This window comes from Colletotrichum fructicola, assembly GCF_000319635.2.
Source record: "Colletotrichum fructicola Nara gc5 chromosome Unknown KSG_Nara_v1_contig01, whole genome shotgun sequence".
NCBI classification, from domain to species: Eukaryota; Fungi; Ascomycota; class Sordariomycetes; order Glomerellales; family Glomerellaceae; genus Colletotrichum; species Colletotrichum fructicola.
Genome location: NW_027094051.1, coordinates 590,463 through 612,867, shown reverse-complemented (window position 1 = coordinate 612,867; position 22,405 = coordinate 590,463). Strand labels below are relative to the sequence as shown.

The 22,405-nt window shown below is 53.2% G+C and overlaps 7 protein-coding genes across 7 annotated transcripts; 4 read left to right on the top strand and 3 right to left on the bottom strand.

Annotated features, from left to right (window-relative positions):
• Positions 1-3,228: 3,228 nt before the first annotated feature.
• ERG6-0 (Sterol 24-C-methyltransferase) lies at positions 3,229-4,555 on the bottom strand (the record flags this gene model as incomplete). Its single annotated transcript, XM_032026495.1, has 4 exons — positions 3,229-3,813; positions 3,875-4,196; positions 4,257-4,291; positions 4,346-4,555. The coding sequence occupies 4 exons, from the start codon at positions 4,553-4,555 to the stop codon at positions 3,229-3,231; spliced, it is 1,152 nt and encodes a 383-aa protein (XP_031877066.1).
• A 3,026-nt stretch (positions 4,556-7,581) lies between these two features.
• On the top strand, positions 7,582-9,685 carry CGGC5_v000188 (General alpha-glucoside permease; the record flags this gene model as incomplete). The annotated part of the gene is made up of 4 exons (XM_032026494.1): positions 7,582-7,639; positions 7,687-7,722; positions 7,790-8,538; positions 8,597-9,685. 4 exons carry the CDS (start codon positions 7,582-7,584, stop codon positions 9,683-9,685), a joined length of 1,932 nt encoding a protein of 643 aa, XP_031877059.1.
• A 465-nt stretch (positions 9,686-10,150) lies between these two features.
• CGGC5_v000187 (uncharacterized protein) lies at positions 10,151-12,695 on the top strand (the record flags this gene model as incomplete). The annotated part of the gene is made up of 2 exons (XM_032026493.1): positions 10,151-11,072; positions 11,122-12,695. The coding sequence occupies 2 exons, from the start codon at positions 10,151-10,153 to the stop codon at positions 12,693-12,695; spliced, it is 2,496 nt and encodes an 831-aa protein (XP_031877060.1).
• A 1,204-nt stretch (positions 12,696-13,899) lies between these two features.
• Positions 13,900-14,559, top strand: CGGC5_v000186 (uncharacterized protein; the record flags this gene model as incomplete). The annotated part of the gene is made up of 2 exons (XM_032026492.1): positions 13,900-14,247; positions 14,377-14,559. 2 exons carry the CDS (start codon positions 13,900-13,902, stop codon positions 14,557-14,559), a joined length of 531 nt encoding a protein of 176 aa, XP_031877057.1.
• A 1,314-nt stretch (positions 14,560-15,873) lies between these two features.
• Positions 15,874-16,116, bottom strand: CGGC5_v000185 (uncharacterized protein; the record flags this gene model as incomplete). Its single annotated transcript, XM_032026491.1, has 1 exon — positions 15,874-16,116. One exon carries the CDS (start codon positions 16,114-16,116, stop codon positions 15,874-15,876), a length of 243 nt encoding a protein of 80 aa, XP_031877058.1.
• Positions 16,117-18,124: 2,008 nt separating this feature from the next.
• liz1-3 (Pantothenate transporter liz1) lies at positions 18,125-20,062 on the bottom strand (the record flags this gene model as incomplete). The annotated part of the gene is made up of 8 exons (XM_066150641.1): positions 18,125-18,218; positions 18,276-18,396; positions 18,455-18,757; positions 18,839-19,061; positions 19,115-19,203; positions 19,252-19,483; positions 19,534-19,804; positions 19,854-20,062. 8 exons carry the CDS (start codon positions 20,060-20,062, stop codon positions 18,125-18,127), a joined length of 1,542 nt encoding a protein of 513 aa, XP_066009755.1.
• A 567-nt stretch (positions 20,063-20,629) lies between these two features.
• Positions 20,630-21,864, top strand: JLP1-0 (Alpha-ketoglutarate-dependent sulfonate dioxygenase; the record flags this gene model as incomplete). Its single annotated transcript, XM_032026489.1, has 4 exons — positions 20,630-20,716; positions 20,772-21,160; positions 21,218-21,292; positions 21,342-21,864. 4 exons carry the CDS (start codon positions 20,630-20,632, stop codon positions 21,862-21,864), a joined length of 1,074 nt encoding a protein of 357 aa, XP_031877064.1.
• Positions 21,865-22,405: the final 541 nt, after the last annotated feature.

Sequence of the window (22,405 nt, the reverse complement as noted above, 5' to 3'; positions counted from 1 at the left end):
CATCATAATTCCCCTTGAACTTATTTGTGCTTGTAAACGTGTTTTTGCGTGCCTCTTCAGTGGATGTCTGTAGTTTCAAAGCCGTATGCATGTCTTTCCTCTGGCTAGAGCTTAATAGAGACGATCCCGAGCACACTAGATATAAGGTGATCCAATTGTATGGAAATAACGTTCAGTGTTCCATCACTGAGCTTAAATGTGCACCCGTAACCAATACAAGTCACCGTTCGTCCGGATTCGAGACTTCTCGTGGCGGTGTTGTTCTTCTGAGACATTGCCAAAGGCGGAAAAGCCCATATGTTGTCTCAGTCCCTGAAAGAAAGCATTTTGCTGGGTCGTGATACCGACCTTATGGTACTGGACAACTGACAGGCATCATGACAGACAGAATACGCGAATGATTAGAGACAATAAAACATGCTTGATGGACCTATTCACCGCAATGTTTGCTCCATAGACTTTTTTTCCGACGTGAAACTCTAGTTACAGAGATATCTACAACATCAGTGACATCAACATTCCAATGAGCCACGGTGAACCAGCCACTCTCTACAACGTACCCGCCCCCTCCACCCATTCAGAATGAAGAACTGCCGAACTGCATCCGGACAACCAAGACCATATGGCCGCATCGGGCATCCGGGTTCTCGAATCCAACGTAGATCGGGCCATCGGGAACAACGCAAGGATAAGCCACACGAACGTCACCGACCGCCGCTAGGGGCCTGGTTCCGCCGGAAGCGGTCTTCTACGCCAAGCAATTCCAATTACGGGCGGAGAACCAGCTCCGTGGAGGCGCCTCGAAAGCCAACAAAGTCGGCCGCATGTCTCTGCCTTGTTCACGAGGAATTTCCCCAGACAATTGTTTGAATTCGTCCTTTCGCCGAGCGAGCCGAGCGAAGACGTGCTGAGACGACGCCTCCATAAAACCCTTTCGTAGTCGAAAACCCTTTTGCTGTCACCTCATGCATTACTATCCTCCAGGCGTCAGGATGATCAAACCGGATCATTCAATCACCTTCGCGAATCTCGCGTCGGTAAACTTTACCCTACTCGAACATACATACCCGACCGCGCCAGATGTAAAGATGAGACAAGATATCACCAGCAATACGCTCGAGATGAGAGACGGCGAACAAATCATGTCATGGAACAAGGGGTGCTATTTCGGCAAGAGTGGGCAAGATGATGTGGCACTCTGTTGGCAGGATATGGAGGCATTGCAGTCATTCTGCGTCGGCATCGAGTCGCCTGAAAGGGGTTTCTTCAAACCCATCCAGTCACACTACAAGACGAAATACAACGACGGCACCACGAATTCGGCTTGGATGTTCCCATCAGATGATCCCGCTGTTGACTACACATATCCCAGTACTCTGAATTACCACATCACGGTATCAAGTATAGCGTTGAAGGATCAACTGCACTTGAATGTCACGATCGTGGACAAATCAGCGGCAGCAAGGGCCGACGAAAAGAAATGAAAGCGTAAGTCAAAGGTCTTGAGCTTGGTGGGTTTGAACACTGGACTGACCGTGCCTTCAACAGGGAACCGGATGATATAGTCACGAAGACGGCCGGAAACTCATTCGTGGAGTTGATGTAACATATCATACTGGTGTATTTTGTATTTGAAGGAGGGATCTTCAAAGGGGCGTCATATGAAAAGCTGTTTTAGGGGATCTTCCGATCTTATGCTATTTTATAAGCGACACTTGTAAAGCACGTCTTTCTCAAATCTTCAGGGTCGAAATGATTCATCAGCCTTTAAATGGCCGTTTACATCTGTTGATCACCATCAACATTATTCCCGTCACTTGTGTATCTCACCCATTAGCACGCACTTTCCTAGGATTTCATGATTCCTGTATCACATTCGAAGCAATAGAATAGGTTGCTTGAATGTTGAAGGCAACAATGATTGATCCATCAGACGATTTGGTATATGATTCAGCACTATGAACTTCTATCCCTTGTCAAATCAGAGTGTTATGATGAGGTATTGAATGTCAAACGAACTTTAGCTTACTATAATGATGGCCCAGTGCTACTGGAGTTTCGTAACACACGTCTCTCAACGACCCTCTAACCGAGACCATCGCGAAGAAATTCTCAATAACGCGGGCCATAGCAACATAGTAGAAGGACGTCGAATCTGTAGAGAATAGACTGAGTAAGGCAGTTGTACGGCCAACTCTTTTTGGTCACACTAGTTATTGTTGTGGTCTTGAGTTTGAGGTTGAGGTTCTTTGGCGTATTTTCAGCATTTAAATCCAAGAACAGCCCCGGCCACAGATGATTGGAATACCCTTTCTAATCTTCGGTGAGTGATGGAGTTGATTTGACGGAGCCAGCATGCCTTGGTTGAAGACGGCAGAATTATACATCAACGAAGGCATATATGAATCCAGTGCCCAATCAAAGGGCTTGTCACCCTCAGCAAATACAATGAAAGTGGCATTAGTACTTGGAAAAACGTTTTGAGGGGGTTTTCGTAGACAATCCAGCTTATAGACATGACATACACTGTTAATCTGAATGTGTTACCTCCATGCTAAAACGTGATCATTCGGCACCGAAACAACCGGGGATCCTAACGTCTCTCATCGGCCTCAAATCCACCATTCCACATGCTGAAGATTTGAATGTTGCTTCAGTGGACCTGAACCCTTGAACCCTTGCTTATGCAGGGATTGTGGACCTCCGAACGGGGCGTGGTACGGTTAGCCCTAACGAAGGCGTCCAACCGGGGCCTCTAATTCACGAGATCCACAGACTGCACCAAGTGCTCGAATCATGAACCCGCCGGCGACAGAACCCTTCAACAATCCCAGATGGTTTCGTGGTGTAGTTGGTTATCACGTCAGTCTAACATTCTGGATCGTCACCTCGACGGCTCCCAGTGTTCCACTGAAGGTCTCCGGTTCAAGTCCGGGCGAAATCAATCATTGGGCGAATGGTTTAGTGGTATAATACTCGCTTAGCATGTGAGTGGTCCAGGGTTCGATTCCCTGTTCGTCCAATTTTTGCTTCTGTGGTTTGTGTGAAGTGTTTTGGCTCGTTGGTGAAATCGTGGTGAATTTTGTGGAAGTTCCGGGTCTCTGGCTGACACCCAGGAGGCTAGTGGAAAGTTTTATCCCAATTATATACAAATTATCAGCACTGCTTGCGTTGTCTATCCTTGCCCTTTCCTAACAGTGTTTGCAGAGGGTATGTGGGTGAACGTTGTCACTCCGTCTTGTCCGACTTCCGCCCAACCATCAGATACATTGGCGAAAAGATCTTCCCTCTCCCGCCAAAAACCAACGCATCAGCTGCGCGGATCAAACTGTCTGACGTCTTCGTCATACCAGGCGGCGCGAATCTCAACGTTTCCATAACACTCAAGAACCCATGCGTGGCCATCCTCCCCAATCCCGTCATGCGGAACGTATACAGCAAGTCTCCCATCGTCTGCGCGTGCCGCCAGCTTCCGGCGTCGAGGGGCCAGTACCACGGGCTTGGGTCCGGTCTATCTGCCATATCCTCGTTCTCAAGAATCTCGAAGCCAGCGGCTTCGAAGGCGCGCAGGGCCTCAGACGCCTTAACCATGTTGGCGATGCCGTTGCCCTGCTCGATCTCGATGCGCGTCTTGCGATGGGAGAGATTATCATTATCGTAGGCTTCGGTCATAACCCATTCGTAGACGCCGAAGACGCCCCCGGGCTTGAGGACGCGGTGGATCTCTGAGTAGACGGCTTGGAGGGATGGGGCGTGGACCGTGGCTTCGATGGCATAGACGGCGTCGAATGTGTTGTCTTCGAATGGGATATTCTAGATCATTGGCGTCAGGGAAAGTTTTGCGGAAGAATTCCTTGACGCAGGGTGGCTTTACCATGAAGTCGGCCTGGACGAATTGCACGTTCTTATCCATGAGCTCCTTCTTTGTATACCTCGTGGCCCTCTCCACCTGGTACTCGTTGATGTTAAGTCCAGTGATATACGCCCCCGTGAACTTGGCAATCTCGCGGGCTGGGCCACCCACGCCGCAACCAACATCCAGAACCTTCATCCCCTTCTTGATGTCGATCATATGCGCGAGATAGTGCTCATGCCTGGCGGTACCCTGCTTGAAGCTCTCGGCAATAGCAGGTCTGCAGAAGTGAAAGCTTTGGCCAAAGCCATATTCATAGAAGTCGGTAACTAGATTATAATATCTGACAGTTTGATATTCAGAATATGTCAGGATATCGAGTAGAGTTACGGCATCGACTTACTGCCTCGTGAGTGAATCATATTCTGCGGCTCGGGCCTGGAGAGACGCGAGTCAGAGGAAAAGTTCGGCAGGGCGGTTTGTTCAACTTACCTCTCTATCCTCTTTCGTCTCCTTCTGAGCGTTGAGCTTGTTGTCCCAATGCCTGAAGTAGTCTTCTGTGGCAGCCTTCTGAGCTTCGTGGTCCTTTTTCAACATTGCTGACATGCCAACGTTGCCTTTCGACGTTCCCTTGTGAAGGATCTGCTCAAAAGTAGCATCTCTAGCAAGAAGCACTTGGCCCAGTTCTGATCGTTCCACCATATTAGGGGAGGATGGAGTTGGCGTTGGAAAAAAGGAATGTAGAAAGTCTAAGGAGTCGGCAGAGCAATGAACGCGATTCCGAGGGTTAGTATATCAGATCATGCTCAAGCATCTTGGAGAGATAGTTGTTTTCTTTTATAACTGCTTCGATAGCACCTCACTCTTCTTTCAACAGACAATAGCATCGATGGTTGACAGCCAAGTAGGGGGAACGAATACGTGATAACGATAAGGAAACCAGCCATGAGCGCTGTATCCGAATACGAATGCGCTCTCAAACAGCGGCGCAGCATTGTGACCCTCACCTAGCACAATGTGATTGGCTTATTTCTCAAAAACGGAAGGAAAGTGGATAATGGAAATGATGAAATCCATCGTTGCGACTGCTCTCAGGTCCGCCATCGTAAACGCGAGGCAACCTCACACATCCTTCCAAGTTTTCTCTCATAACCTAGCCCGCGAGATTGCTCAATTGTGCTCGTCGAGCTTTCGGTCATTGACTCTGGACCCGCTTTTCTCGACCTGAAGTGGGAACGGCCTCGGAATTAGGAGTGCGCCCTTGGCCGGCTGAGTGAATCCGAATACGAAGGGAACAATACTCGAGAATACCCATTGAGATTTGTCCATTTCCACGCGATAAACACGATAGTAAAGTTGGAGGCAATTTTATGGCGTTTTCTGCAAAGCCTTCGCAGAGCAAGTAAACACATTCATCTCATGTGCGCAACCTGACTCAACCAAATGTGCCAAAGACCTGCCCCCTGTTCATCCAAGACATCTGAGGGTTTGAGCCTGAGAAGTGTTGGATGAACATGCAGGATAATAAGCCGCACAAGAAAGAATCATCAATAGGTTGATATGTCGTGCAATATGTAGTTGGCAAGTTGATGGGTGATTCGTTGAGCAATTTGAGTGCTTACGTCGTACGAAGCAACGATCTGATCAAGATCAACGATGCACTTGAGGTGTCACGGAGATCACTGCTCCACGAATTACATTTGAGCTCACAAGATCCGACGTGTGATTAAGAACCGGTCTTCGGCTAGGTGGCATAGTCGGTGAGCCCAGGGCTACCATGATCTCCCCGGCGGAAGAAACATCTTGCGATAACAATTGGCGACCAGACTCAACGCCATCAATGACTAAGCATTTCAATTTGACGCACACCAAATCCGAGGGTGTGGCTTGCCTTCCATGCTCGTCGATCAGCCGGTCTAAAGCCGGTTCCCGAGACCGCCTCCACCAGGTGGTCTCCTCCGAAGCGGAGGCGCAGAATCCACGGCGGACGGCACGTGGGTCTCGGAAGTTTTCAGAGAGATTCTGCAGCCAGTTAAGTGTAACACTTCGAGAAGGCCCGGCAGTCGACTCCGTGCCCTTGAAGCATGCCTGTCTCTGAACACCATACAACAACGATACCAACCGCCCATGGCGCGATTCGTCGACAAACATCGTGTCATATGACTTGGAGCCAGGAACAGTTTAAGCGCTGCTTCGCACCAACATGAACGACTGCCCACTTGGCGGCGGCAAACACCAAAGACAGGGCCGGGGCTAGCCAGGAGACGATGAACGGAACCGAAGCTTGGCACCGGCGCGGGGTTGGTTAGCCTGGGCGCGGAGGACCAAGGCCGAGTGCGGGGAAGAGATGCTGCAGCAAACATGAATGACGACGAGGCGGGTGCACATGACCGGTGGGAAAGGGGAGTTCTATCTGGTATCACAAACTTCTGCCTCGCTTCATTCTCGAGCAGGTCTCCCCGATCAGACCTAAATTAAGGGGGGAAAGCCCCGTGGGGAAAGAAAAGCAGTCATGCCCAAGGCAATCCCACGATGATGCCCAGCGCAATAACATCTTATCGGTGCGACCGACTCGTGTCTAAACAATGATCTACCCCTCGTGACTTGCCGGAGGCTTCTTTAAACTTTCAACGACATGGAACTTCAACAGTCTGGGGCTTGCGTCGGAGGACGGCACTCAAGCTCGCCAGCCCCAACTGCTATTGAACTCTCAACGTTGCGCCTGCCTATCCGTACGGACCAATCGCTTGAATTGTTCGGGCCAAATCTGTTTGTCTCTGCATATTCCTCGATGTAGCTGCGGAGATACTCGATACCTCACGGGGGGCACAGATGTCTTGGGTAAATCGTGATGACAGGCACCTGCATCAACATACGAACTAAGAAAAGAAGCCGGCCCCCGAAAACAAAGTAGGCCGGTCGATCTGTCAGATCTCAACGCCTTGGACGAATAAACAGGTTACAGGAAAGGGGAGGGGAGCTGCCAGGAAAAAACCGGCGGCACCAACCAACAGCTGCTGCAACAGTTCGACCCCAGAGAACCCACAAGCATCGTCCCATCTAAACCAAGCCAACCAGCAGAGCATGCAGGGGGCCCTAGTTTCAGCGACGTCAGGCGAAAACCCCCAATTGGCCAATCCGGGAACCGAAATCTCGCAGAAACTCTCGCGCCAATAGCCGGTGGGTGGAAGCACCGAACATTCTCTCAGCCGTGATTGGGGAGAGACACGGTTGACATGGTTCGCGTCTTCTAGCCTCAGAGGCCTTACCCGGCGAGGAAAAGCTCCCAGGCCAAAAGCAGCGCCAGGCACGCCACATGGCGCAGGGATGTCCGCGGTGTCGCCGGCCACACGGTCGTGGAGTCCAGAACTGTGATGCATGTCTCGCCTTTCTCCAGTGGGTTTGCTGGCGCGCCCCATTGTACGAGCAACCATTTTCTTGGGATTTTTTCCTTTCCTTCTAACACCAGTGGATCGGCAGACGACATCCCTTCCTCCATCCTTCTGAAGCGGCGAGTCTTTCCCGTCCTGCTCAACCCATACTACAGCACACGGAACCCCAGACCAGCCCATCCGTCTTCTTCCCCGCGCGAGCCAATGGGTCGTGGAGAAAGTGGAGTTGCGTCGTCCTAGTGCCCGGGGACTCTTGCGTGGGTTAGGGTGCCAGGCAGGGCTGCCGGACGGGTTTCTTCTTCTTTTGCATTGAACAACTTAAGACACAAGTGGCCCATGAGGTCAACATCCTCTCCAGCTTCCACGCCACCTTCGAATAGATTTGAGCGAGCCAGTGAGAGGCCGCAAAACCTCCAACACCAACCCGGTCGCCTCCTGAAGGGAGCATCACCATCATCCCTTGGCAGCGGGCAGCAGGTTGGTTTACATTCCAGGAGGATTTAAGACGACCGGGTGTCCCAACTCAAACCGCGATTTGATACAGTCAGCTCCAACAGCTTCATCGCGATCGAAGCAGAGCAAGCTCGAATACATCTAGCTTGCCATCGCATCCATATCAACCAGCTCAACTCTCCAGTAGATCGAGCCCGGAACTTCCTTCACTTCTACTTCGCCCAGCGCGAACATCTTTTCACCAAACTTGACACAATGGTCGGCTTCACCTCCTCCGCGCCCAAGGCCGTCGATGCCGAGCTCAAGCCCCCGGCCTCGATGGGCGGCGGCGCCAACATGGCCGGAGTAGCCTCCGAAGCCGCCGCGGCGACCGAGGCCGAGCACAACATGGGTCTTCTGCAGTCCATCAAGCTGTACCCCAAGGCCGTCGCGTGGTCCATCTTCTTCAGCACCTGCGTTGTCATGGAGGGCTTCGACAAGACCCTGCTCAACAACCTCTACGCCTATCCCGTCTTCCAGAAGAAGTTCGGCGAGCTCCAGCCCGACGGCACGTACCAGCTCACCTCGGCCTGGCAGTCCGGCCTCAGCAACGGCGCGCTGGTCGGCGAGATCTCGGGCCTGTTCATTAACGGTATCATTGCTGAGCGGTTCGGCTACCGCAAGACCATGATTGGTGGTCTGCTCGGCGTAACGGCATTCGTCTTCATCATCTTCTTCGCGCAGTCGCTGCCTCAGCTTCTGGTGGGAGAGATTCTTATTGGTGTGCCGTGGGGTATTTTCCAGACTATCACCGTCACTTATGCTTCTGAAGTTTGCCCCACACATCTGCGAGCTTACTTGGTATGTTTAATCTTCAGTTTGCGACGAAGGTTACTCAAGCTAATATCTCTCTAACCAGACTACCTACGTGAACCTCTGCTGGGTCATGGGCCAGCTGATCGCCAGTGGTGTTCTTCGTGCCATGGTCGAGCGAACCGACGAATGGGGCTATCGCATCCCTTTTGCGCTGCAATGGATGTGGCCCATTCCACTCATTACCGGCATCTTCTTCGCTCCCGAGTCGCCCTGGTGGCTCGTCCGCAAAGAGCGCCTCGAGGATGCCAAAGCAGCTCTCCTTCGCCTCACCTCCCGCAACTCGCAGCAAGACTTCAACCCCGACGAGACCATCTCCATGATGGTGCACACCAACGAGATGGAAAAGGCAGTTCAGGCCGGCACCACCTACGCTGACTGCTTCAAGGGCGTCGACCTCCGCCGTACCGAAATCGTCTGCGGTACCTGGACCGTCCAGACGCTGTGCGGCGCCACGTTCATGGGCTTCTCCACCTACTTCTTCCAGCAAGCCGGCATGGCCGTCGAGAACTCCTTCAGCATGTCCCTGGGCCAGTACGCCATCGGCGCCGTCGGTACGATCCTCTCGTGGGTCCTGATGAAGCACTTCGGCCGTCGCACACTCTACCTCGGCGGCCAGCTCGCCATGACCGTCATCCTCGCGACCATCGGCTTCGCCTCGCTCGCAGGGCGCTCCAACATCGGCGCACAGTGGGCCATCGGCAGCCTGCTGCTCGTGTACACCTTCTTCTACGACTGCACCGTTGGCCCCGTCTGCTACTCCCTGGTCGCAGAGCTGAGCTCCACGCGTCTCAAGACCAAGACGGTCGTTCTCGCGCGCAACCTCTACAACGTCACGGGCATCATCACCAACATCCTCACGCCCAACATGCTGAACCCGTCGGCGTGGAACTGGGGCGCCAAAAGCGGCTTCTTCTGGGCCGCCAGCTGCTTCCTGTGCTTCGTGTGGTCGTACTTCCGCCTGCCCGAGCCGCGCGGCAGGACGTACGCCGAGCTGGATATCCTGTTTGAGCAGCGCGTGTCGGCGAGGAAGTTCAGCAAGACGCAGGTCAGCACGCTGCGAGGTCACGAAAGCGATGGGATTTCTGAGAAGGAGGCGGGCGTCACGGAGCTTGAGAAGAGGCCCTCTTCATGAGTGAGGCCGATGTGGGTTGGTTTTTGCTGGAGTTTTGCTCAGATATACCACTTGGATTGCTTTTATTTTCAGGTTGGAAATGATACTGGCGTTTCTGTTAGATCAATTGGAACAATTGGAGTATTTACCTTGCAAAAGAACGTTGACATACATCCTTGACAATATTTTTGTTCCTGCCGTGATGCATTCTCAGGGGCATCGCCCGCGCTTAGCAAGATACTCCCAAAGTGGATTCTCCAGCCTGATACCTGTGATTGGCCGGGGAAAGCGACCCCTGTATCCCGGAACATCTGGACCCCGAGGACCGGAAAAGTTTCGGTTTGCCGATGTTCACCCACGATCTCTCACTCTCACTCTCACTATCACCCACTCACCCACTCACCCACTCACCCACTCACCCACTCACACGCGCCGCCATTGCGGCTCTCTCCTCAGTCGACGGCCTCTCTCCCCTCACAACACCAGATGCGACGGGTCAATGTAGGCCACAACGTCTTTCGATGGCGTCGTCCGGCCAGAGGCTTCGCCTTTACGCCGGGTCGAAACAGGATTATTCATCCAGCGTTTGCTCACCGCCCTAAGGCATGGGCGGAGCCGAAGCGGGAGCCGCAGCGCGCCGCAACGCCGTTGCCCAAGGTCGAGCAGAAGGTGGCACCCGAGGCGCCTGAGAACAAGGAGCTCACGAAGGAACAACTTCTGCAGTTCGTGGCACACCAAGAAGCCCGAGAGCAAGAAGCCAAGCGAAGGCAGAGGGCTCGTAGAACCAAGGCCAAGGTGACTTGGGTGGCCGTCCGACGGAACGCTCCTGCCTGGGCCACGAGGCGCTTCGAGATCAGACAATGGGGAGCCGAGGTTTTCCGTGCTAAAATGATGGCCAGAGAAGAGGCACTGGCAATAGCCGCGCCGGATGTATGGAAGGACGCCGCGGAAGCACGGCAGGAGATCTCCAAGCAAGACGTCCGGAAGGCCGCTAGGGAAGCGGCGAGGAAAGCGGCCAGGAAAGCCTCCAGTCGAGCGGGATACAAAGCCCGTCAGGACCGCAAGGAACGCAGGGCTCGCAATGAACATCGCAATGAACTCAGGGCACGCAGGAAACTCATTGCAGCCACAGGGGCGAGGCCACCAGTCAGCAGTCGGATCAGAGCAGGGCAGTTGAGGACGGCCCCCGAAGATATTCGTCGAAGGAATAGCATTAGGACCTGGAAAGACATCGTTGGTGCAGACATCGAAGCCGAGAACCCACGTGGGTCGTCGAAGCCATTAACTCGCCTCGAGGTCAGAAATATTCAGCCTTTCGACGGGTTCGTCACAAAAACCGACTATGAGGTCGTCAGCGACTGGAATACCCGCCGAAGACCCGGAGAGCCGTTGTTATTACGTGTACCAGGTAGTGATGTTGACCTCCGACCATCATGTCAATAGCTGACCAAGCATAGGTCGTGCGCCTCTGTTCAGTCCGCCGCCTACGCCGCCTACAGTGCCTCCTGATGGCCTGCAGGATCGGCAACCAAAAGTGGTAAAGAATAACAGCCTCTTGACGCAGATGCTTCTGGCTGCCCGTTACATGGCCCGCTACCAGGGAAAGCGCATATCGTTGGACGACGTGGACATAATAGCGACCAGGAGCGTCCTGGAACACCTTATTTTCTTTTGTACCAACGTCGAAACGAGACTCGTCCGCCTCAACCTGTACATGGTAGGCCGCTCACTGCACGTGATGCGACCTCCCACGGAGGGTACAGACAGCGGAGCTGTACCCATTGCCGGTTTTGGCAGGAACTACGAAAAGGCCGTGACGGTACTCCCGCCCAGCCTACAAGACTCCCCTGACCACTTGCGTAACATCAAGTACAAAATTGGCGACGTTACCTGCCTGGTTCAGACTCAGGTTGATGCTTATTGCGGCGAGGATGCGGGTTATCTGGGCAAGACGACCTACAAGAAGACTTATGATAATGGCGACATCGTTATTGAAACGGCGGGTGCGGGATACGCAGAACCGCCGCGAGACGGCATGGCCGAGATCAAGACTCAATCGCGTTTTAAACCAGAAGAAGAGCAGAAGCAGAGGCAGGCAGAGGACTTCCGACAGGCTTGGCTTGGCCGCGTGACACACATGATCACCGCCCGCCAAATCTACGGTGTATTCGATGAAGCAGAGGTGGTGTCAACCGCGGGTTATTGGCGAGATTGGGAGGACGCCAATCAACTGGCTCTCCGAAGAATGGTGACGTTGTTGAAAGAGATGCGAAGACGGGTTAAGAAAACCGGGGTTCGAAATTGTGTCGTCCTCCTGAGGCGTGGCCTTAATATGAACAACACCATACTGTTTTACGAAACGGTGGACCAGGAGCCGACCGCGCCAGATGAGCTGATCTCGGAGTTCTTCGGTGGAAAGAAACCCCCCCGAGCCACCCCTGAGGCCTGGAAAGAGAAGCAGCGGGCTCGCCGCCGACAGAGATCTACCGGGCTCAATAACGATAAGCGAACGTTGGCTTTGCAGAAGAAGCTGAAGATGATCCATCAAACGTTTCGGAAGTATGTCTCTAGCCCGAACGAAGTATTGGCTGCTCCCGCAGACCACAGGAAACCAGCTGTTGCCCAAACTCGCCAGTCTAAACCCACCACGGACACGTCAAAAACGGATGCGGACAAGAAGTCGGGGACTGTCGCGGGCAAGAAAGTGCCGCAGTCTCAACAGAACGGAAAGCCGGCCCCAAAGAAGACGGAATCGACGCCAGCCAACGGACCGGCCGGCGGGCAGATGAATGCGGTGACAACGACGTCCGGAAAGGCTAAAAGGCCATCCGTCCCGATTAAGGCGGATTGGGGGCAGCGCAACGTCGCCTTGGCTGAGAAGAAGACTCGACAGGCTGATGCGGCTAAGATGGCTAAGGCCAAGCCCGCAGCCCGGGCGTTCAAGCCGCAGGCACCGAGGCCGAAACCAGCGGCGGACGACGGCTGGGGAGCCGCTTTCGGCCCGGTCCCGGGGGCCGGCCGCAGACGCTGAAGCAAAGGCGGGCCGGTCCTGATGCCACGCCGTATCTCATCTGTATCTAAAGCTAAAGCTAAAGCATTGTAAAATACATCCTATCCATTGGAAGATAACCCTTGCCAAGCTGTGACACCACGTTTTGCAAGTTACTGCGAAGGAGCGGAGGATGTGGCTGAAGCCGACGTCTGCCTTCTTAGCCCCCAAGCGAAGGATCATCTGCCAAGGGTGCACAGAGGGGGCTGATAGCCGCTGCCTGGTGGGCGCCTCCGCAGTGATGCAGGGCTGAAATTGCTCAACGGGAGCGGGTCGGAGGCTCCCCTGAAAATGAAATGACATTTGCCGACAATACACTAAGAACAGCTGCTGCCTTCACAGCAAATTTTTGAAGCCCGTTGCCCGTGACTCATATGCGGCTAACCAAGAACTAAGATCACTGATGTTGCCTGCCAATAGCGCGAGCTAACGTTCAACAGCGCCCGATGGAGCTTCAGCTAGATTAAGCTTAAACAGGTTGAGGGTGTCATCCACAGCTGGTGGTGGTGTGGGCGCTTGTTCGGGGGCTCAGACGATTGGGTTGCTTGTTACTCTCTCACTCAACTCGAACCAACCAACCAACCGTAGGACTCTTCTATTTTTGTCCGCCAAAAAAGTCCTGGTTTTGGAAGATCATGGGTATGAACCGGCGGCAATAGTCGCATCTTCATTGCCAACAGGACAACCTCTTTGTCCAGCAGGCAGGGTTCCTCTGGTCCAACACTACCCTGAACACGGAACCAACAGCTGTAATACTTGCTGCGATGCTCATCGTCTCACCAACCAACGACAACATGCATACCCAGCCTCGCACAGGTCGTAGCAAACATTTCACGCCCCTTACACCCGCCCGCCCATCCAGGCAGAAACAAACAAGAACGGCACTCGCCAAAAATACCCCAAGATCCCATATCCTGCGTGCCTACCTGAAGGCTAGCAAGCCTCCCCTGTCGTGAGACAGCGATCCCCTTCCTCCACCCCAAACTCGCAAAGCTCCGCCCCTACCCACCACGTCCAACACCAAACACCCCTCTTCCACCAAGAATTCCATCTCGCTTGGCCGCATTCCTATATAAAGCCATTTCCCAACCCCATACCACCGCCGCCAGCTCGCTCTGCTTCGCGTCCTCCCCTCTCTCGCAGCAAAAAAACCCCTCCCGACGTCCTCGAAAACCACCGCGCAGACATGACCCAATACGCCGGCCAACCCGGCGCCGCCGCCCCGGCCGCCAGCGGCTCCTTCAAAGACCGCAACTGCCCCAACATGCGCGGCTGCTGGTCCTTCTCCTGGGAGGCCTACTCGCTCAAGACGTCCGACAAGCAGGCCCTGCTGCGCCGCATCTGCATGTACATCATCCTCGGCATCCGCACCGCGCTGTCCATCCTCAGCATCGTGCGCGACATCATCGCCGGCCGCGTCGTCAGCTGGATCATCGGCATCATCCTCGCCGTGCTGGGCTTCTTCTTCATCGCGTGGTGTCTGGCCGTCATCGGGCAGGCGGAGGGGCGGCGGAAGGTGTTTGGGATCATGCTGGTGAGTTATTTGCCCCCCCCCCCCCCTCGCCCGGTCCTCTGTTTGGGCGGGTTTTTGCTTGGTCCGGCAGGGTGTGCCGGCTTGGCCCATGTTTGGGAATTTTGTGGCTGATTGCGATTTGTCGTACAGGGGCGCTTGCATTTCGATATTTTCCTGCTCGTCACCGCATTCATCCACGCCGCGCTTCTGGTCGGCAGCTTCTTCGGACTCGGCAGCGGGGCCGGGTATGCGACTTGGCTCATTATGTGGCTGCTGATTTTCGGCGTTGCCTGGATCTGCACCTGGCCTGCGGAGCCTGAGAGCTACGCCTGAGCGTATGGGACGAGCGTTTTTCGAACTTCGTCAGTTGTTTGGAAAATGAATTATCGGTTGCATTTGAGATGCTACGAGTTGGGATACGTGAGAGGCGGGCGACGGAAGTTTGTGAGTGGGTCGCAGCGACCATATACTTTGTGTGATGGTTTCGCCAGCGATGGACTTGGGATTTGAAGTTTGAGATACCCCTTTCGATGTGGATGTGGATGGATTCGTCAGAAATAGTTGCATTCTATGGAATCAATCTGCTGAATACGAAATTGTCTGCTACGTTTGCATCGACCCCTTTCACTTCCCGTGCAGTGAGTGCATATGAAGCATTAATGAAAATCTCGCCCAGCCTGGCATACACTGGTCTTCGGGTACCGTCCACATATGGATGGTAGGAAGCACTGTTCCGGAGGCTGCCCGACTTTACCTCTTTAACAGGTATAGACGACTTTTACACACCAAACAAAACAAATCCCATCCGAAGGCCTGGGTTCGAGGACGGGAAGCCGGCGCCGGCAGTCTACTAGCTCGTTCGGGGAAAACCCGCGTCGACCCGATTTCGCCAGCACCCGGGCGGGTCCGAGTCGGAGCGAGCTCCGGCGAACACCTGGAGGAGGTGGAGTAGCCTTCCCACTTGCCGGTGCTGCCGAGCAGGTGCCGAATGTCCTTGACTGCGTCACAAGTAACGCAGGACGTGTTTGGACGACCAAGATAATGTATTATTCAACTGGCATGGTGCTTTAGACACAGGTTCTCTAGAAGTAGTCGACGGTCGCCACCGGGGAAACCGCCAACTAGAGGCCAAGTAGCAGAAGATTATGATCTGGGAGTTAAGACTACGGCCAACCGCATTCAACGGGCTCCTCATAAGCCCCCTCAATTACCCAGCTCTGGCAACAAGATTGTTTTCAGTGCGATAATGCGTTGTTTGATCGGCGCTGTCGTGGAACTCCATTGGAGACGGCTGGGTGGCGAGCGAAGTCGGTGCCGACAGTCGCGGAATTGAAGGTCGGAGAAACACGAAATTGAAACTCAAACTACGGGTGGAGAGATTGGAACTTGCAATCCTACAATCATAATAACAACTTGCGACGACAAACAACGGACAATATGGTACAACCACGGCGACAGGCTGCATTTGGGGGTATAAACTCTTTCTAAATTCGCATTTCGGGAGTATCGCATGCAATCGTACAAACTAAGACCAAGTTGTAACAAGACAGACCGACCGACCCAAAAAAAAAGTACCCGACGAAAAGGGGGAAGAGGGAAAAAAAGGGGACGAGATTCCAGAACGTGGGCTACAGTCGCGCTCTGTGCTTACGACTTGTAGCCCAGACGCTCCAGGAGAGACTGTCCCGCGGGCGCGCCGCCCTGTCCTCTCCTCAAGCCGGCGTCGACACCCTTCACGTAGTCGAGCACGCGCAGGTGCTCCTTCTTGAGCTCCTCGAAGTCGTGGGAGAGCTGCTCGTGCCAGGGGTACAGGACGAAGACCTGGAAGCCGAGCGCGGAGGAGGCGACGAGGAAGTTGGTGAGGGAGATGGCGCGGGTGATGAGGACCATTTTGACGGTTTTCTTATGTGTTCTTTATGTGTATTTCTTATGTATATTGTTTATTGTGTAATTTTTCGAGATCGTCGGGTTCTAGGAAGAGACAGGAGTCAGCGCCGGAAAAGATCGCGGGGCATCTTGGCCCGAACGAAAAGCCGAATGCGAGAATGCGCCGTGCCGGAAACTCACCTTGGACGTGTAGTGTATTCGGTGTTCTGGAACCTGGTCTATACGCAGTCGGTCTGTCACAGAAGGAAATGTAGAAAGAAAAGACGGTAGAGAGGGAAAGGTGAGGTGTGTAGGAGGGAAAGAGGAAGAAAGGGAAAATTACGGGTTGGAGAGAGGGAAGGAGGATTACGACAAGGAAAGGCGTAGAAATTATTCACGAAGAGGGAACCCGGGGATGATACCTGAAAGACCTATTTAGGAAGTCCCCCAGCCGATTACCTCACCGACAGCGGCCCGGCGGCAAAGTGGGACCCCGAAGGCTTTCGAGGCCGCTCGGACTTGGGATACAGGTGTCTCTGTCCCTGTTGTACAAAGGCAACGGAGGGCCCAGCCATACCAGTGTTCGGATACGACGTCTTACGTGGGGGTGCAGAGGTGCCCGAATTCCTGCCAATTTTCGTCTTGTACTCTACCTCGGGCAGCGCGCGGGGTGAGGTGACCCAGCCAGAGCGAGCTGTCACCTGTCTGCAGCAGAGGCTCGGCAACCCACGTTGTTTTGCTGCGCGCTGCCGTAAACAGAGCGAGAGTCAAGAGGGTGCAGTAGGTCCTTTGGGCGTTGCTGGCGCAGCAAATAGGAAGCGGGCGTTGGAGGGAGAGCCCCCGAGAAAGGAGGGATGATTCAAGGCCGATGGGGAACAGTGGCGTGACTTTTATGGGGAACCCTTTGGTCGGTCCTTCGACCACCACCCCTGGCGCCAACGGCATCGCGGGAGCTGAGGAGAGCACACGACTAAGGGATTAGAGCTAGAGAATGTCCCGGGGTGGAGCTGGACGGCCGGGGATGGGGTGAAGCAACGGACGACGCCGGTCTTCTTATTCCTCGACTTGATCATGTTCAAAAGGATGGCCTCGTGATTCCTCTCTCCATTGTCGGATTACTTTAGCTTACATCTCGCTGCCTTATGGTCGTCGTCGTGTCTCTGGGCAAGGTTACATTGGGTTTGCGCCTGAGGGGGCCATAGAATGGGGCAGAGGAGAGAGCGTGTGCTCTACATGCAGGGGAGGAATGACGCATGTGACAGAAGACAAACACTCCCACTCGCGGCGAAGGAAAATTTTGCCGCATAGGCCACCCCCGTGAGCAATCTCACTACTAATATTTGGCAAATTCTGTGTAGATGATTGATGTAGTGTCTGGGTTTGGTAACGCCGAATGAGCCTGTATCCGAATTGTGCAGGGCCGTGAGGACACGATGACGGTGCCCAGAGGTTTTCCCAGCAGCTGTCCCCGCGTGTTATTCTACTTACCCGGTTGCCCGCGGAAAGTTCAGTGGTCCGCTGTAACATCCCAAGTTAAAACATCCTTTTCCATTGCGCATACTTGATGATTATTCGGGGACCAAGAGCTGGAGTAAACCTGACCAGGAACTGGTCCGGCACTTTTGGTCCATGGCCGCCTCTGCCCCGCCTCCCAATCGCCCGGTTCGACACCGGTAGCGGCAGCTAGAGCGGGTCTTGTCAATCGGCTCTGCCACGTGTTGATGGAGCATCGCTGCTCCGAAAGCTGCCGATTGATCGGACCCGCCTTCCGACAATTGTCTTGTTTTCTCACGCCGTCCATGTTCGCCGTCTCATGCAACCGTAAAGTTTGTCACGTTGTGCCACTGAACATCTCATGACGCTGGCAGATTCAATTTGGTATCCTGTTTAAACTTCGTATTGACTTTGTCGTTCAACACTGTGCCTAAATGATCGCAGGCTTTCGGTACGGCTCCCCGACCGGAGATGTTTCGGGTTTGGCCGGTTCAGCCGGTTTCCATAGCCAGCACAATGAACCACCGGATCCATTCGCTTAAGGTCGCAGTCCGTCTGCGACGTTCTCATTCTGCGAGTCATTGTCGTCGACAGTCTCACCGTCAAGCTCATATAGATGAGGATTTCGCTTTCTAGACGAAAGCCAGTCAATATTCAGAGTTCTCGACAACCTAAATCGATCAACTTACAGGTCTCTTTTGTACAAATAATCTAGCAGGTACATTCCGATGACCGCAAGACCACCGAAAAGAATGAGGACCTGATATCCGTATTTGTACTTCGGCGCATCATATGTTGGGAATAACACCACTGGGTTCCGAAATTAGCATGTGCTTTGACACGAAAGCATACGAAAGGGACAGCTTACCAGGCATCCAGGCGCTGAAGGTATACGTAAAGATGTTTCCTGTGGCAACAAGAAGTTGTCGCAGGTTAGCGTTCCACTGCGTGATCTCATGCCCATAGCTGATCACCACCGGCTGTGCTGCTCCGCCCGTGTAACTCAGGTAAAAGGCCGCAAGAAGTGCTGCTTTGGGCACGTTCCATATCGACAATATGATGTTTGACACCAAGACGAGCACTTGCACGAAGACTACGGTTAGGACGCGATTGCCTGTCGCATCCGAGAGCCATCCTACCGAAAAGGCCGCTACGATCTGGATCGCGTTTCCTGTAGTACCCAGTCAGATACACGATCTCCAGAAGACAACATTCCAGGGGCTATGATGGGCTACTTCTCTATATTGCTTACCAATTGTCGGGAGAACGTTCGTCTGGACAACCGAGTAGCCCTCAGACTTCAGATAGAGATTGAAGTATCCAGTACCAGACCCAGCTTCAGCAACCATGAGATAGGGCAGGATAAAAGCCCAAAGCTGCCAAGATGTATAGATGTCTTTGACGGCCTTGAATGTGAGTTTCGATGGCGGCTTGCGACCCATCTTCTTGGTTCTTTCCAGTCCATACTCGCGGTCCTGCCACCACAGTGTCAGCAGAGGACGGTCACGGTTTGCAATGAAAGACTCACCTCTTTCTTCAGATAGAATGCTCGCGTATTGTGCGGCAAGTCTGGGAGGGCGAAGAATCCGTACAGGGCAATGGGTATCGAGATAACCCCTTCCGTCTGTTAGTAAAAGGTTCCAACCATTCAAGCGACTCTCTCACCATCCATGACGAATAGCCAGCGCCAACCCGACAGGCCTGCAGCCCCGTTCATGCCAGTGTACAACCCAGCCTGCAAGTACCCGCTGAACATTCCAGCGATCGCAGCCGTCTGCTCAAAAAGGGCCATGCGCTTCGCGAGCTGGGTCTTTCCGTACCAACTCCCCAAGATACTCGCAAAACCTGGGAAGCTGCACGATTCGAGAAGCCCAATGCAGAAACGCAATGCGTACAGCTAAGAGAGCGGTCAGGATACAAACCATAGAGGAAGGGTAGATGACGTACAGTTTCGACGTTTTTAGCACTAGCCATGACCATTGTCAAGGCCGACCACGCCAGCTCGCAGGCGGGAATCCATATCGACGGGCGCACCCACTTCAACTGGATCATCTGCGCGGGTATAGTACCCAGGATGATGCCGATATTGAAATATGTGTTGAGGAAATTTCTCTCATTTCCATACAGACCCAATTCTTCTTGCATGCCGCTTACGAATGCATTGCTGTAGTTCGTCTGGTCTAGGTACTTGATGAAATATCCCAGCAAAACATACGAACTCGTTACGTCAGTCGTATTTCTTCCGGTTGGCATTGAGAACGGCTCACAATAGGAAGCTGTCGAGCTTTTGAATGTACTTCCTCTCTCGGGGGTCATCACCCCAGATCTTCCGCGCAACATTTGAAAATATTCCGCGGGACGGTTGGCGGCTCTGAGCGTCCTCCTGTGCATCTGCCGATACCACTGTGTCTTGCTTGCCGTCGCTAGACATTGCTTCGCCTGAAAAGGTTTGATACTGGTACGATGGAGGCGCCATGCTGACTGGATGTTCAAAGTCGGCATTTCATATATGCGTTCACGGGGCAAGGCCGATGGCCGACATACAAAAGGGAAAGACTGCATCTCGATAGCACGCCACTTTTGGTTTCTATGGTGAGTTGAATGGCAGCGGGATAAGAGTACACAATTATTCCCTACGATCACGACGCTACCGTGGGGGTCACGCTGCAGGCGGGACCTGCGACCGACAGCCCGGGGGAAGGCCGGCAATCGACCGAGCGAGGCCCTATTTGTAAGAACCCTCGGGAATAATCATGAAAACAAGATAACATTAGATCTATCGTGTAGAATATCTTTCTCGGAGGTTTTTCATGCGCGCGGCCTGTGGAGAATGATAAGATCAGTGTGGGAGATGGGATCTTTGGCCAATGTGAGAGTTGCAGAGGGCATGACGAATCTGCGAGGATGATGTCGCGACAAGCGACACGAGATGGCGTGCTTGCAACGTTTCCTCGGAGAACTTCACCCGCTCGCGTTTTTAAGACGGTTTGCCGATATTGAGGAGTGATGTCTCCAGTAAATTTCCATTATATCGATTTTGACCATGGCAACGCAAGTGCAGACTGCGACTGAACAACTTCGGAAACTGCAATTACGTGCAGAAACCTCGATCGACTACGAAAAGGAGAAGGTATGCAGAAAGATTATGCTATCGTCTTCGGATTGTTTACTGACACTATCGACAGTACAAATATGAAAGCTACCTCCCCCATTTTACACCCGGCACTCAACCGCCTCTTGAGGAGTTTGAACACGTTGATGTCGGGCTGAGAGCAGATCCTGAGAAGAAGAGCCTTCTCTCGGCCCACGGCGTGACACATGAAGAGATTACCCCGGCAATGGGGACCGAGATTCATGGGATTCAGCTGAGTCAATTGAACCCCGCGCAACTAGATGAACTCGCCCTCCTCGCCGCCGAGCGGGGTGTTGTTCTCTTCCGGGACCAAGACTTTGCCGACATTGGACCCGATAGGCAGAGACAGTACGGACAGCACTTTGGCCCTCTTCATGTTCACCAGATGGGTGGTCAAATCAAGGATTACCCCGAGCTTCTCCCCGTGTACCGGGACTTTACGTGAGTCAGTCACGATTCCCCAATTACAGACACCCCGCTGAGGAGCGTCGAACACAGTGCAGGTGCAGTAGACAACGAGATTAAAGACAATGTTACAAGTGTAAAGTGGCACAGTGACATGAGCTATGAGATGTAAGTCACGACCATGTAGAGACACAAGTCTGGTACTGATGGTTTCAAGCAACGGCATGGGCACAACAACGTTCCTTCCGCTGAGCACCCCGCGATCTGGAGGTGACACCCTGTACCTCTCGACCACAGCAGCCTACTACGCGTTGTCAGACACCTATCGCACACTGCTGCACGGCTTGAAAGCCGTTCACTCCGGTTTCTCGCAAGCGTCCGTGCATGATCATCGAGACCGCTACATCAGAGAGCCAATCGAGACAGTCCACCCCGTTGTGCGAACACATCCCGTCACAAAACAGCTTTCTCTATATGTCAACAGATTGTACACCAAGAGGATTGTTGGGATGAAGCAAGAAGAGAGCACTTCCTTGCTGAACTTCTTGTTTGATCACATTGAGAGAGGGCAGGACTGGCACTCGAGGGTGCACTGGAAGCCCGGAACGGTCGTGGTTTACGACAACAGAAACACCCAGCACTCTGCACTCAGAGACTTCCGGGTGGAGGAGGGCACGACGAAGCGGCATATGCTGAGAATCACACCTCAGGCTGAGCGACCGTACTTTGCAGAGCCTTAGGTCCTGCTACAGCTCGTAGTGGTTGTTTGTAGTCTACGATAGTCACTATTTTTGGCCACATTTCCTGAACCGGTATGCAGATAGTACATGTGATAGGCAGAATTCCCAGCAAGATGACAGGGAATAGCGAACAACAAGAAAGCAGAATTTTCAACCTACCCCTCTTCAACCATGGGTGAAAGTGACTCCAGATAGGTGAAACTTAATTGGAGGACATTGCTTAGAATTTGATGGAAACCAAGAAGCTGGTAACTGTACCGCTTGACCGCACGTTTAGCTTTTTTGATGGATTACATGGGACGTGTTTGAACTCGTCGAAACTTTCACGGAAGGATGGAAACGCATGGATAGTAGACATGGTCCCATCATAGACGTCATGCTCAGTCACGGGACGGACCATCAGATGAAGGGACTCATCTGGGTTATAGTAGATCGTTCACCACGGCAAAGTTTTGTAACACAAAGGATGACTAGTAGAAGACGGCGTTCAATTAGATTATGGACACCTTAGGCTGGTAGGTATCAAACCCCCGCAACGGAT